Below are 13,917 nucleotides of genomic sequence, written 5' to 3' on the forward strand. Positions count from 1 at the left end.
TGTTGGGTAAGTGTTTGGTGGGGACAATTAGGGGGTGTTCTTGACCTTAATGCAGGGAATGCATTACGGTGAAAAAATACCTAGACCTTAGAATCACTATAAAGTGGTAGTAAAGCCACCTGAGTTTTTTTTACCTTCAGGTAAGCCTATAATAAGGCTTGCCTGTAGACACAGTAAATGTCTCCTAAACTTGCACCGTTTATAAGATATTTACTTTAGTAGCAGCTGGTAAAATCACGGGCTCACTGAGCTCTTGAATGGACAGTGCCGTCCATTCAAAGCTGTGTGCCGTGACCATAACTCTCGTGTGCATATGTGAGTGATGTCATTGTGACCCGGCCATTCAGACGGCCGAAGCCTTTGAACCCAGAAGGAAGACCGGTGAAGATAGGTGTGTCTGCAGCGGTGACAGTGTGCCGCTGGAGGATAAGTCTGTCATAATGAGCTAGTATGCAGTGCATATTAGCGCACTATGACATTATGCTGCAGGGGTGAAAATCTTCTTTTTAAGTTTACTACTGCTTTAATCGCTGTTCCAAAATTGCCATTATGGTATGGGATCAGTTGTCACAACCAAAACTGGCAGCCAGGAATACTGGGTAAATATTCATTTCTATGCATGTCTCCTACAAAAAAAAAAGTATTCTTCATTCATTAGCAAGGAGGCAATGTTTATGCCCAGAGTTATGCTTTAAAGTGAACCTTCCCTTTTCGGGTCCCCCACTTGCGCTCCTGAGACAGACAGACAAGGTGAGGGGAGGAAAGAGCTGCAGACAGGCACAGTGCTAGATCGAATGGCAACTCGGGTAAGAAAAAAAGGGGGGAAGACCATGATGCCTAAACATTTTTTACCTTCATGCAAGGAATGCATTAAGGTGAAAAAATGTTTAGGCTTTATAACCACTTCAATTTGCAAAGGTGTTCTACTATACAAAGCCATTCATCAAATTTCCAACAGTATTATATTTGTTATTTGGAAAAGCCAGTATAAAGGAAATGTTGTGCTAAAACAAAAGCACTCATGGGATGAACCAATTACCGTATTTATCGGCGTATAACACACAGCGTCATATAGCACGCACTCCAAGTTTAGGAGGGAAGTTTAAAGAAAAAAACTTTTAGGAGGGAAGTTTAAGGAAAAAAACTTACATTTGAAGTGTGTATCTGCAGCCTTGCCCAGTGTTCATCAGCAGCACTGAACAAAATAGCAGCAGTATCGATTAATTTGAATTATTGCGCCGCTCGTCTCGCAGTCCCGCCCATTGGCCCGGCTCCTATGAAGGACACATCACCGGTCCAATGGCTAGGAGGTGGGACTACGAGCGGAGCCTGTAGTCGGCTCGGTCTTTTTCGGCGACGCTCGCAACTCTCCCACTCAGACAGCAGGGAGGCGGGATGGCGTCACTATGTGCGCAGCCGAGAAGAGCCAAGTACACTCGGCTCGGTCTTTTTCGGCGACGCTCGCTCCTCTCCCACTCAGACAGCAGGGAGGCGGGACGGCGTCACTACGAGTGTTGCCGAGAAGAGCCGACCCGAGTGTACTGTGTACTCGGCTGTTCTCTGTCTTTTTCAGCGATTTTTTTTTTTTCCCCTGATTTTAAGGGGAAAAGAGTGCGTGTTATACGCCGATAAATACGGTATATTTTTGCACATTCTTCATGATCTTTATATCTGGGGTTTGTGTCCTTTGCCTACATATTTTGATAGGTATCCCTCTTCCTTATCTCATAAAGTTGTCAGTATAGAAGTTTAAACATGTAATGTGAAATTGCTGCAATTGGACAAGATCAGACAGAAAATGGCTTATGCATGAAGAGCGCCCACAGCAACTGGTGAAAATTCTTGTTTCATGTTACCAGTGCAGAATTTACTTTTGGTTCCCACGAGCAACCAGAAATGTTTTTCTTGGCACACTTTTCATGTTCAAGGACAATTAAGAGGAATTGATCAAAACTTGTGGCAACCAATCAGCTTCTATTTTTCATTTTTTTTTTTTTTTTTTTTACAAAGGTTTTTTTTATTAACAGATTGTAAAGATATACAGAGCCAACTTATTGAGACAATTATCCGGAGTGCACAACCTCTATTTTTCATTTTCAAATCTTAAATTAATAAGCTGAAGGTAAAAGCCGATTAGTTGCAGTGCACAGCTTCTCTAGATTCTGTCTATTCCAGTCTTGATAAATTCCCCACATTGTGTTTTATATTACTGAATATCCTTTGGTAAAGGCCGGTCATGAGAGAAAAAGAATGCATTTAGCTAATCTCTTCTTTACATGTACTAGCACAGGAATAAGAGTTTGCCTGTGTGCTTGAAGGAAAGTTTATTTAAAGCCAAAATCTAGATTTTTGTTTTAGATGGTGTAGGGAAGGGTTAAAAACCCTGTCGGGGTTTTTTTTTTTTTTCGTTCAATGCTTTTCCCATTGAGGAGTTTTCTCTTTTTGCTTTGTGAACACAACGGGAAGTCTGCCACAAATGTCCCAATGTGATTTCTTTTTGCTTTCTATTCTGATGATAAATCAAAATGCCAGATTTTTCTTTGCTTTTTATCCCAGTGACCGTTCTCGAGAGAGACTCAGACTTCAGTAAAAACCTGGCAGGGGGTCTAACCACTAATCACTTTTATTAGAGACATAAGTGTCCACTTTAAAGAATGCAAATCCTCCATAGGGTTCCAGTTTGTATAGCAATTGCTACCTTTGAGCAATGCAGAGCTCTAGAGTCCAGGGATTGATGGATAATGATGTCAAATGCAAAGGTAAAGCTTTCGAAATGGGAAGGCAAGTCTTAGTCCCTGGTCACACTGGCATTAAAAGCAGGAGTTTGGGGCACGTTTTTAACTCTCTTCAAACTCCTAGTAAAGCAGTCTGCATTAGATAATATGGACAGCAGACAGTGCTGTTCACATTATCAAAACATGAAGCAATTGCCTGGGGTCGTGTTGCTGCACTTCAAAAATTAATCTTCACGTGGAGTTTGAAAGGAGTTGAAGCATTTTAAGAGCCCTTTCACACTGGGTCAGCAGGTCCGTTAGCGGTAAAGCGCTGCTAGTTTTAGCGTCGCTTTACCGCTGTTTAAGCAACGCTTTCGGCCGCTAGGGGGGAGCTTTTAACCCCAAAAAGGAGTTAACAAGGGGTTAAAAGCTCCCATGTTGTGGCGCTTCCGAATCGCTGCCAGTTCTTTTCAAAATGGGCAGGGGCAGTGTAGGAGCCCTGGCTCCTACACTGCCCCAAAAATGCTGCTTGCAGGATTTTTTTTTTCCCGTCCCACAAGTGCACCACCTGGGTGTGAAAGCTCTCTGGCTTTTTACACTGGGGAGGCATGAGAGACAGTTTTCAAGCGCTTTACAATTTCTATTTTTCGCGCTAAAATGCCTGAAAACTGCTTCAGTGTGAAAGGGCTCTAACTCCTAAACAAAGTCTGTAGTAACGCACCATAAACTCACTGTCATGAGTTTGCAATGTTTGTGGTGCGCCTGCAGCGCGTTAGGCCTTGTTTACAGGAGCCAAGGAAAAACCTAGGCAGCATCTGGAGTGCGTTACCGATCGTCAAATGAGCATAGGGCGTTTGGGGAGTGTTTTTACTCTCCTTTTAACGTGTTAAACATGACGCAAACTCAACGAACAACTTGCATTGCCTCTATAGGCGTGTTTGTTAAGCATCTGTATTTTGAGCAAACATGAACAAGGTGTTAAATAGGCAAGTCTTCAAGAAGTCTCTCAAGAAGATAAATTTGTTAAATCACCTGGGGACCCAGTGCATATGGCCCTTGTCCATAAACCTGTGCTGTGGTCACTTAGCAGTGTAGCTGCAGGAGGTTGTGAGCTCAGTCTTTTCTCAATACATAGAGGATGCACAAAGTTGCATGGCAAGGAGGAGGCTGAGGCTTCAATGCTACCTGTTACCTCTACGATGGGAACGTTCATAATTTGGACTATTGCCTGCAATGGAGCTGCAGCCAGTACTGACAAATAAAAATGTTGTTTTATTTCCAAACCACAGCACAAATTTTAACAGCTATGTGCACTCAGTTCCCAGAGGTATTTAACTTCTGCTTAGAGTTCTTCTTTAACTTTACGTCAAGGCAGGTAAAGAGAAATAGTTGCGGGAGAGGAGATAAGTTTATTTTTGGTTGTCCATCTCTTTTTATCTGTTCCAGGATAGAAGGGGTCTTCTCGGGTGAGTTGTGCAAGACCCAGTGTGGAAACCATAAGCTATTTTCTGCTGCAGAACAGTGATTCTGGGGCTTTTTAGGAGAAGAACCATTGTTCTATGGTCAGATAGTCCGATATAAGCAGCTTGACAGAACAGTCGGTAGTTGCACTCGAGTTATTTGGGAAATGCCCGTTAGCTCTGGCAAACAGCTAAAGCCTGAAGGGATGTAGTTTGACCATCTTTAGAGGCAATTAGCTAAAAGGGATACATCTATATTGAACTCTAGGGTTGTACCGATACCACTTTTTTAGGACCGAGTACAAGTACCGATACTTTTTTTCAAATACTCGCCAATACCGATTACCGATACTTTTTTTTTAATGTCACGTGACAGTGTTTTGTTTTTTTGTTTGTTTTTTTTTTAACAGTGCTTTTTTTTGGGGGGGGGAGGGGGTGAACGTTGTATGTGTGTGTTTTTTTTTTTTTATTTACCATTTTTATTTTTTACGATAATTTTTTTTTTATTCTTTATTGCAATATGTGTTTGTTTTTTTGTTTTTTTTTTTTTATCAGCCCTGTTGGGGGGCTTTGGTGACATATCAGGGGTCTTAACAGACCTCTGATATCTCCCCCTTGAGACAGAGAAAGAGACAGAGAATAGAGATTCCCCAGTACCTTTCTCTGCAGCCTCAGCTGCACTGAGAATAAATGGAGAGAAGACAGGGGCTCCTCTCCATTCATAAACTGACACATTGTAATCACAGGAGATTACAATGTTTCAGTTATGTGAATGGACAGAGTCAGCTGACTCTGTCTATTTACAAAGGAAGGAGGAGGGGGACGGCAGAACGGAGGGGGAGAGAGAAGGAGAGGGGAACGGAGGGGACAGCGGAGAGGCACAGCAGGACGGAGGGTACAGCGGAGGGGGACAGAAAAGGAGGGAGGAACGGAGGGGACAGCGGAGAGGCACAGATAATGAAAGAGGAACGGAGGGGACAGCGGAGAGGCACAGATAATGGAGGAACGGAGGGGACAGCGGAGAGGCACAGATAATGAAAGAGGAACGGAGGGGACAGCGGAGAGGCACAGATAATGAAAGAGGAACGGAGGGGACAGCGGAGGGGGACAGAAGAGGATAGAGGAACGGAGGGGGACAGAAGAGGAGAGAGTAACGGAGGGGGCATGGAGGAGGATGCAGTGACAGTCAGCGGTGAGAGATCACCGCTGTATGTCACTAAAGCTGCTGAAAGCCGCTGGGGGAGAATCTTGTAACTCCCCCACGCGCCGATCACAGCTGACTTCCAGGTATCGGGGGAAGCATCGGGAGCATTTGCCCGAGTACAAGTACTTGGGCAAATGCTCGGTATCGGTGCCGATACCGATACTAGTATCGGTATCGGGACAACCCTATTGAACTCCATATGTTTTCAAAGTGTACAGTGCATCAGGAGAGGTGGACCAGAAGTATTGGCTTGCCATTGAACGCTGTTTTGTCTGAAGGTGGGCTGCTTACGTTATGGCCTCCTTAATATTGTAAAAGTGTATGCAGCATATTCTATTTTTCAGCCTATCTGGGTCAGAGAAGCTTTGCCCCAGAGTTTGCTGTGCACAGGCTATTTCTAGGCCAGCTTATTTGTCTTTGTTCAGTAGATGGTTGGAATTTTGATTTGAGCATTTGTACAAGGTCTATGGATTTTACCGATTTAAGGAATACCATGCACGGATCCTGATGTTCTATAGAAAACAGTTTTTGTGAACATGTGCACTTGAAAGTACAGTCGCTGTAGATCTGAGGGGGGCATGCAAGGAAAATAAAAAACAGCATTTTAGCTTTAATGATAAAATCAGCAGAGCTTCCCCTCATTTCAGATCTTCCCCACAGATTTATAGCGACTACACTTCCAAGTGTACTTGCAGTGCAAAGTGGATTTGCCTTTAGTAAATCAACCCCAATGTGTGTTACCTCAGATTTACAGGCCAACATCTGTCTTATAGGCCTTCTCAATAGGTGAGAGGTATCTCCAGGTCAGACCTCGTGGGTAGGGAGTGAAGATCAGCATCCTTATCCTTCATATCAATGTGATTGCTGGCCCAGGTGGAGTTAGTCCGTAGCGGGTGATATGTAAGGTAGGGAGTTGAGGCTTTGTTCGATGAGCTAGGGCTGGGGAAAAAATTGATTTGAATCGAGTTGAGAGGTCAATTCGATTCAAATTTTCAGCAAATCGATTTTTTTTTTTCACCAGGATCGGCGCTGACACCGCGCCGGTCCTGAGGAGCTGCGGGCAGGAGTTTTTAGGCGAGGCTTCGGCCTAGTCCGCGGCCTCGCCTAAAAACTCCTGCCCGCAGCTCCTCAGGACCAGCGCGGTGTCCGTCAAAAAAAAAAAAATTGAATCGAGGTTTTTTTGGAGAAAATCGCCCAGCTCTACGATGAGCCCTGATTCACCTGTCCCCCCCCCACCCCTCTCCCCACCCCCCCGAGGCATTGAATATCATGTTTGGAGTGCCAGCAAGATGGGTTTTCTAATGTGATACCTGGAAAAAGGCTTGTAGGTGTCAAGACTTGCTTCCTTCTGGGTTAGGGGTAGCTTTGTGTTTCTATTTATTTCCAGATGAGAATTTTTGGAGTCATTTGGAACATGAGTGCCAAATCAGGCTAAGAGCTGCAGAAATGTCTTACTCCTCCATTAGCGAATGCCCCTTTCCCCTCCAATATTTTAGAGGTGGGCAGAAGTAGTAAAGGCAAGAAACAGTAGCACAGGCAAGAAATTCAGAGAAAGGACTAGTTATTTTTGTAGTTTCTTGATGGAGCAGGGAATTTTGGAGGTGTGGAGACAACTTGACTGAGAGATGGTCTGGATTTGAGGAATGAAGAGGGATGAGTCAAGGGTGACACCAAAGCAGAAAGGTAGGTTGAATACTGCTATTATTGACAATTATCTTAAAAGGAACCTTTCCTAAAAATGTGGGATCTGTCATTGCTGATTTATTTTTTAAGTGCAGTCTTCGGGATTGTTATTCTTTTTTCATTACATACAACTGCATTCACAAAGCATTAACAGCAGCCTAATGTCGGCCATGTGAAATTCAGCCAGCTCCTCATGAAAAGTTTTGTTAGGACTGATGCAGAAAAGTTAAGTGTGGACAAGTGTTGTTTTTACCTATGTACAGGTGACAGTTGAGTGGTAATCTAAAAATAGAATAATGCACCACTTGAGCAGACCATAAATAACTGGGAACTTTTATTTTTAATTTTAGATTTTAGAGTAGGAGAGGATTATAACCCCTTGTCAGGTAGAGTACTTGTAGATAAAAGTACAGACCTATTCTAACTTCTATCAATTATGCACACTGCTTGGCTCATTCATATCTATGGCTAAACTAATGAATGGGCCCAGCAGTGTGTATGTGAAGTAGGGGTTGGTCATAGCCAGTTTTTTTTTTTTTTGTGCTGACGCTGCACAGTGAAGAACTCTGGAGCGGAGCTAAAGGTAAGTATGTAGGTAGGTTTCTGCCATTACAGGGGAGTCAGAGGGAAATCTAAATGACAACTTAAGTTGCCCTTTTATGCCTACTTATTTCTGGGGTTCTCCCTGTTGGTAGCCTCAACATTTAGATAACATACTGCTAAGCTTCTTTTAGGCTGCCACTATACTTGAAACAGTTTTATTTTTCAAAATGTATCCTTCGGTTAAAGTGGTATTAAACCCAAAAGCAAACATTTCTTATATTGCAGTTTACTAATTCTTAGTTGTGATGGCTGCATTAATTTTCTTGTTTAGGCTTGCTTTCTTCTTTTTTCATCTGGCGATCCAAGCCAGTAGATCTGTTGATTTTCAAAAGAACACATTCCCTGGCAGAATGCATCATTTACAGAGATGAGACAGACCATTTAACACTGGCAGGGTGGCTTACCATGATCAGCTTTTATTTACATAATACCTTTATCCCAAAAGGAAAAGTGTTTTGTGCTGCTTATAAAGTATTAGCTGCAGTTTGGCTTCAATTTATTAGTGTTTAAATCTGCTAGTATATCTAACACCCTCCTCCCCATAAACTGACAATGCTGCTGTCCAAAGGTGTTCCCTGTGCTCATTCATCCAGAGTGGGGGCACTCTAATACAGGAGGTGTGTTAGTGGCCAAATCAGCAGGTGAAAACAGAGGGGGAAAAAGGCTAAAAAAGAAAGAGAATGCAGCTACCACATTTAATGATTGGTAAGTAGGGATGAGCCGAACACCCCCCGGTTCAGTTCGCAGCAGAACATGCGAACAGGCAAAAAATTTTTTGAACACGCGAACACCGTTAAAGTCTATGGGACACGAATGTGAAAAATCAAAAGTGCTAATTTTAAGGGTTAATATGCAAGTTATTGTCATAAAAAGTGTTTGGGGACCTGGGTCCTACCCCAGGGGACATGTATCAATGCAAAAAAGTGTTTTAAAAACTACAGTTTTTTCGGGAGCAGTGATTTTAATAATACTTAAAGTGAAACAATAGTGAAATATTCCTTTAAATTTCGTACCTGGGAGGTGTCTATAGCATGCCTGTAAAGGTGCACATTTTTCCCGTTTAGAACAGTCCTTGCACAAAATGATATTTCTAAAGGGAAAAAAATCATTTAAAACTACTCGCGGCTATAATGAATTGTCGGGTCCCAGCAATACAGATAAGTCATTGAAAAAAAAGGCATGGGATCCCCCCCCCAGTCCATTACCAGGCCCTTTGGGTCTGGTATGAATATTAAGGGGAACCCCGAACCAAAATTAAAAAAAAAAATTGCATGAGGGTCCCCCCACCCCTTCAGGTCTGGTATGGATATTAAGGGGAACCCTGCGCCAAATTTTTTTTTTAAATGCCATAGGGTCCCCCTCAAAATTCATACCATGGTCTGGTATGGGTTTTAAGGGGAACCCCGCGCCAAAATGTAAAAAAAAATGGCGTGGGGTTCCCCCAAAAATAAATACCAGACCCTTATCCGAGCACGCAACCTGGCAGGCTGCAGAAAAAGGGGAGGGGACGAGAGAGCGCCCCCCCTCCTGAACCCTACCTGGCCACATGCCCTCAACATGGGGAGGGTACTATGGGGTAGCCCCCCCAAAGCACCTTGTCCCCATGTTGATGGGGGCAAGGGCCTCATCCCCACAACCCTTGCCCGGTGGTTGTGGGGGTCTGCGGGCGGGGGGCTTATTGGAATCTGGAACCCCTCTTTAACAAGAGGACCCCCAGATCCCGCCCCCCCCCCGTTTGAAATGGTAACAGGTACATAGTACCCGTACCATTTCACAAAAAAAGCATCAACATGTTAAAAAAACACAACACACACCTTGGGACAAGTCCTTTATTAAAAAATAAAAGCATAAAAATGTCCCACGAAGTCCATTCATCTTCTATTGCTCCGCTGACGGACCAAAAGATTAAAAAAAAGATCCGCCTCCATGGGAGGCACCCGCTGTATGACGCATCAGCGCCAATGACAGTCCTTTTATAACTGAGGGCGGAGACTTCCCCGTGGAGTCAAAGGAGGCGGGGCCACCCGGGTACGTAATCGGGTGGCCCGCCCCCCTCTGACGCCATGGGGAAACCATTGGGAAGTCCCCGTGCGTCAGAGGGGGGTGGGGTCACCCCCGTACGTCACTGTGTGGCCCCGCCCTTAGTTATAAAAGAACTGTCATCGGCACTGAAGCGGGGCATGTGGCCTGGTACGGTTCAGGAAGGGGGGGCGATCTCTCGTCCCCCCTCTTTTCCCGTGGTCTGCCAGGTTGTGTGCTCGGATAAGGATCTGGTATGGATTTTGAGGGGGACCCCTACGCCATTTAAAAAAAAATAAAAATTGGCGCAGGGTTCCCCTTAATACCTATACCAAACCTGAAGGGCCTGGAATGGAATTCTGGGGGACCCCCACGCAATTTCTTTTTTTACATTTTGTTTCGGGGTTCCCCTTAATATTCATACCAGACCCAAAGGGCCTGGTAATGGATTGGGGGGGATCCCATGCCGTTTTTTTCAATGACTTTTATCTGTATTGCCGGGACCCGACAATTCATTATAGCCGCTAGTAGTTTTAAATTACTTTTTTTTTTTTTTTTTTTTCTCTTTTAGAAGTGTCATTTTGCTGTGGTACTGTTCTAAACACAGGAAAAATGCGCCACTTTACAGGCATACTATAGACACCCCCCAGGTACCAATATTTCACTTTTATTGTTTCACTTTAAGCATTATTAAAATCACTGCTCCCGAAAAAACGTCCGTTTTTAAAACTTTTTTAATGCATTGACCCAGGTCCCCAAACACTTTTTATGACAATACCATGCATATAAGCCTTTAAAATTAGCACTTTTGATTTCTCTTTCTTTAAAGGGTGTTCCGTGGCTTTCGAATTTGCCGCGAACACCCCAAATTGTTCACTATTTGGCGAACAGACGAACACCCCATGTTCGACGCGAACATCGGGCTCATCCCTATTGGTAAGTTGCAATATATGACATTTTGGTTTTAATACCAAATGAATGGCATTGTTTTACTTTTATGTAATGTTTTGCTTTTTCTACGTGCACAGGTTAAACAGATTGAGAAGAGGGACTCTGTTCTTACCCCAAAGCAGCAAATTGAGAGACTAACCAGGCCTGGATCCTCCTATTTCAATTTGAATCCCTTTGAGGTATTCCTGATCTTGCATAGTTTTTGTTAATGTAAAATGTATGTTTCTATGAATTGGATTAAACATAACAGCTAAGCAACTATTTTTTGCAGAGAAGGCCAGGAATGCAGTGTCTACTTCCTCAATACTCAATCTCCCTTGCATCACATAGTTTATAGATCTAAAGGAGATTGTACAATCAGATTCTATAGTGTATGGTCAGCCTTAGTCTTTATTGGTTTTTCATACCTTTTTAATAGTAATACGTGTGGGAGATTTAGAGCTTTGGCACTCCCAGGCAGCCCAGGTGCAGAATACAGCCTGTCATTTAACATGAATAGCTGTGCACTGCTGTAGTTGTGTATACAGTGGTGCTATTATAAATACAAGTACAGCGTACTAGCATTTGCTAACAAATGCTCTCAAGCTGTCTCTTCCTCCACTAGCCCCTGTATGATTCTTTAGTTATAGAGCTGGAGGAAGTAATCAATAGACTAAAAGTGCAGTGACATCACTGTACTTATGACTTATGTCAATTGAAAACTCTGCGTCCAACTGCTCATTGGTAAATGAGACCTGTAGTTTTTCCATTCATAGTTCAAATTAATATACAGATTTCTGTGTAATTCAGCCTTGTTTGCCTGGTTCATATCTGTTAGGTGAGATTTAGTGCTGTGGGAATTAAATGTGTATCGTCGGTGAACACACTAGGTAAAGCCACCCTGACCATCTCTATTGCAGAGTTTGCCGATTCTTTCATATAACAAGTGGAGAGACTTATCTGCTCACTCAGCTATCAAAAGAAAACATCTGGGCAGTCTGCCAAGTTTTTAACATGAAACATTGTAACTAACTCTTCCTTCTTAGATCAAAGGGATAAATCTCTGTGTGTAAAGAAAAAATCCAGGCAGTCTGCCAAGTGTAAATGCAGGAAGTTTAACCACTTAAAGTCTAAATCTTTTTCTGACATTTGTTTCTGAAGTTAAAATCAATATTTTTTGCTAGAAAATTACTTGGAACCCCCAAACATTATATATATTTAAGCAGAGACCCTAGGGAATAAAATGTCAATTGCTGCAATATTTTATGTCACACTGTATTTGGCCACCGGTCTTTCACACGATATTTTTTGGGGAAAAAAATACACTTCAATGAATAAAAATTAAAAAACAAAACCGTAAAGTTAGCCAAATTTTTAATTTTTTTTTTGTTTTAATGTGAAAGATGAAGTTACGCTGCAAGAATCGTGAGAGAATCGTGATCTATCTTCTAAGCAAAAAAAAATTGTGATTCTCGTTTTAGCCAGAATCGTGCAGCCTCATTCAAGTCCTTAATATAGGAGGATAGGGATATTATGAGTGATGGTAAAAAAAATGTCAGACTCTCGACCCTAGCAATTATTAGTCAACTGGGAAGTGATTTATTGTTATGCATTTTAGGTAAATGGTTAAAGAGGTGCTGGGAAAAATCTTTGTATTGAAAGGACCATTATTAATGTTGCCATCTGATAATGCTCAATCTATCAAATTATCAAAATTAAATTATAATAGAGCATGCTTTCCTAAAAAAAAAAAAAAAAAAAAAAAAAAAATGGTCCCCTGGTGGTGGATCCTCCTGTTTCTTGTCTCCATATGGCAGTGGTAATTCCTGTGAAGAAATTGCTATCTTTCAAAGGTCCTTCCATCATACTTGATTTGATTGTAGCCGCATTAGTGCAATTGTGACAGAGAAAATTCAGTCCAGTACTGCTTGGACCTTGAAGAAGGGGACATACCCCGAAAGCTTGTCCTGAAAAATTGTATGTTAGTGCAAATAAAAAAAGTATCACGGACAGTACTCAATTTTCTCTTTCAAAGGTCCCAAAGGTAGAAAAACTGAGGCAGTGAGGACTATGTAAACTGTCGCTGGATCTTTGCTTGAGACAGTTTTGCTGCACCCATGGTCTTGCAAATGAGCAGGTTTATCCAACTTATGTTGAGTTAGTGAAACAGCTCATTCTAGATCTGGAGTACGCTTGATGCAGGACCAAGGTGGATTTGATTTAAATCAAGACGATTTAAATCACTAGTAAAATGGCTTGATTTAAATCGACTCTATTTAAATCATCATTTCTAAAGAGTAACTGTGATCTCTGACCCGATGTTGACTCACTGACAGTCCCATTCACTTTAATGGGACGACTAGTGATGTGGCTGTGACACAACAAGGTGAGGAGTGTGGCAACAGCAGGTGAATGGACGCCCGCTAACAGGTGCTGCCATGATGGATCTGAAATGACAGGTGCTCTTTAAATGTAAGGACTCATTCTTGCTGGTAGTTAGAAACTTTAAAATTTGCAAATAAATTGAAGGTTTCCTATTTAGAATAATAAGCTGTAAGGTTAGTAAATATTCCCAAACTGGGTCTCTGTTACGGCATGCTTCCATTTTGCTCCTCAAGGGGGAATGTGCAGAAAGATCACAAGGTTTATAAGCTGCTTAGTAGGTTTCACTTTTATTTTTACTGCTTGCCCTCTCTCCTCACACTTAGAGCCTTGTATAGATGCATTTCTCTTCAAACAATCATACAGTTTGCAGTGTACATAGATTTGCAAAACAATGGGATAAAGGAATATTCCTGAACTTTGTTTTATCTCATGGTTGCTGTGAAATTGTGTGAATGCATCAATGCAGTGCATGTTATCTCAGCTTGCAGAGCTTGGATACATTGAATGAGTTTATCAAAAAATGTAAATATTGCAGAATATACAGCCTCATGCTACATAACTAAGCTCTATTTCATGCTGAATAAACTAAATTACATTTTTTTTTAACTTCTTAAATAGAAAACCAATATTTTAATCCAAAAGCATTTTATTAAAATAAATTTGATAAAAATCTGATTAAAAAATCACATCATTTTTTTTAAATCATTGGTTTCTTTTTCATTCATCATGGGACACAGGGTTAGGCTAATATTCATTACCTACTGGCTTATATGCCATCTCTAGGTGAATGGACACTGATAGACAAAGTCTTAGACAGGACGTGATCCCATATAACCTCTCCCATAAAGGAAGTACATCAGTTTTTTTTACCAGTGTCTGCAAGGTGGATGGGCACGTTTGAGTTCTCTGAGCTCCAGGT

The 13,917-nt window shown here is 42.1% G+C and overlaps 1 protein-coding gene across 1 annotated transcript in view; it reads left to right on the forward strand.

Annotated features, from left to right (window-relative positions):
- DNAJC8 (DnaJ heat shock protein family (Hsp40) member C8) overlaps window positions 1-13,917 on the forward strand; it is a 73,505-nt gene that overhangs the window by 10,323 nt on the left and 49,265 nt on the right. Inside the window, exon 2 of the mRNA XM_073616247.1 lies at window positions 10,712-10,813. Coding sequence (XP_073472348.1) covers window positions 10,712-10,813 — 102 coding nt within the window. The remainder of the gene's footprint in view (window positions 1-10,711; window positions 10,814-13,917) is intronic.

This window comes from Aquarana catesbeiana, linkage group LG02 (assembly GCF_042186555.1).
Source record: "Aquarana catesbeiana isolate 2022-GZ linkage group LG02, ASM4218655v1, whole genome shotgun sequence".
Classification (NCBI taxonomy): Eukaryota; Metazoa; Chordata; class Amphibia; order Anura; family Ranidae; genus Aquarana; species Aquarana catesbeiana.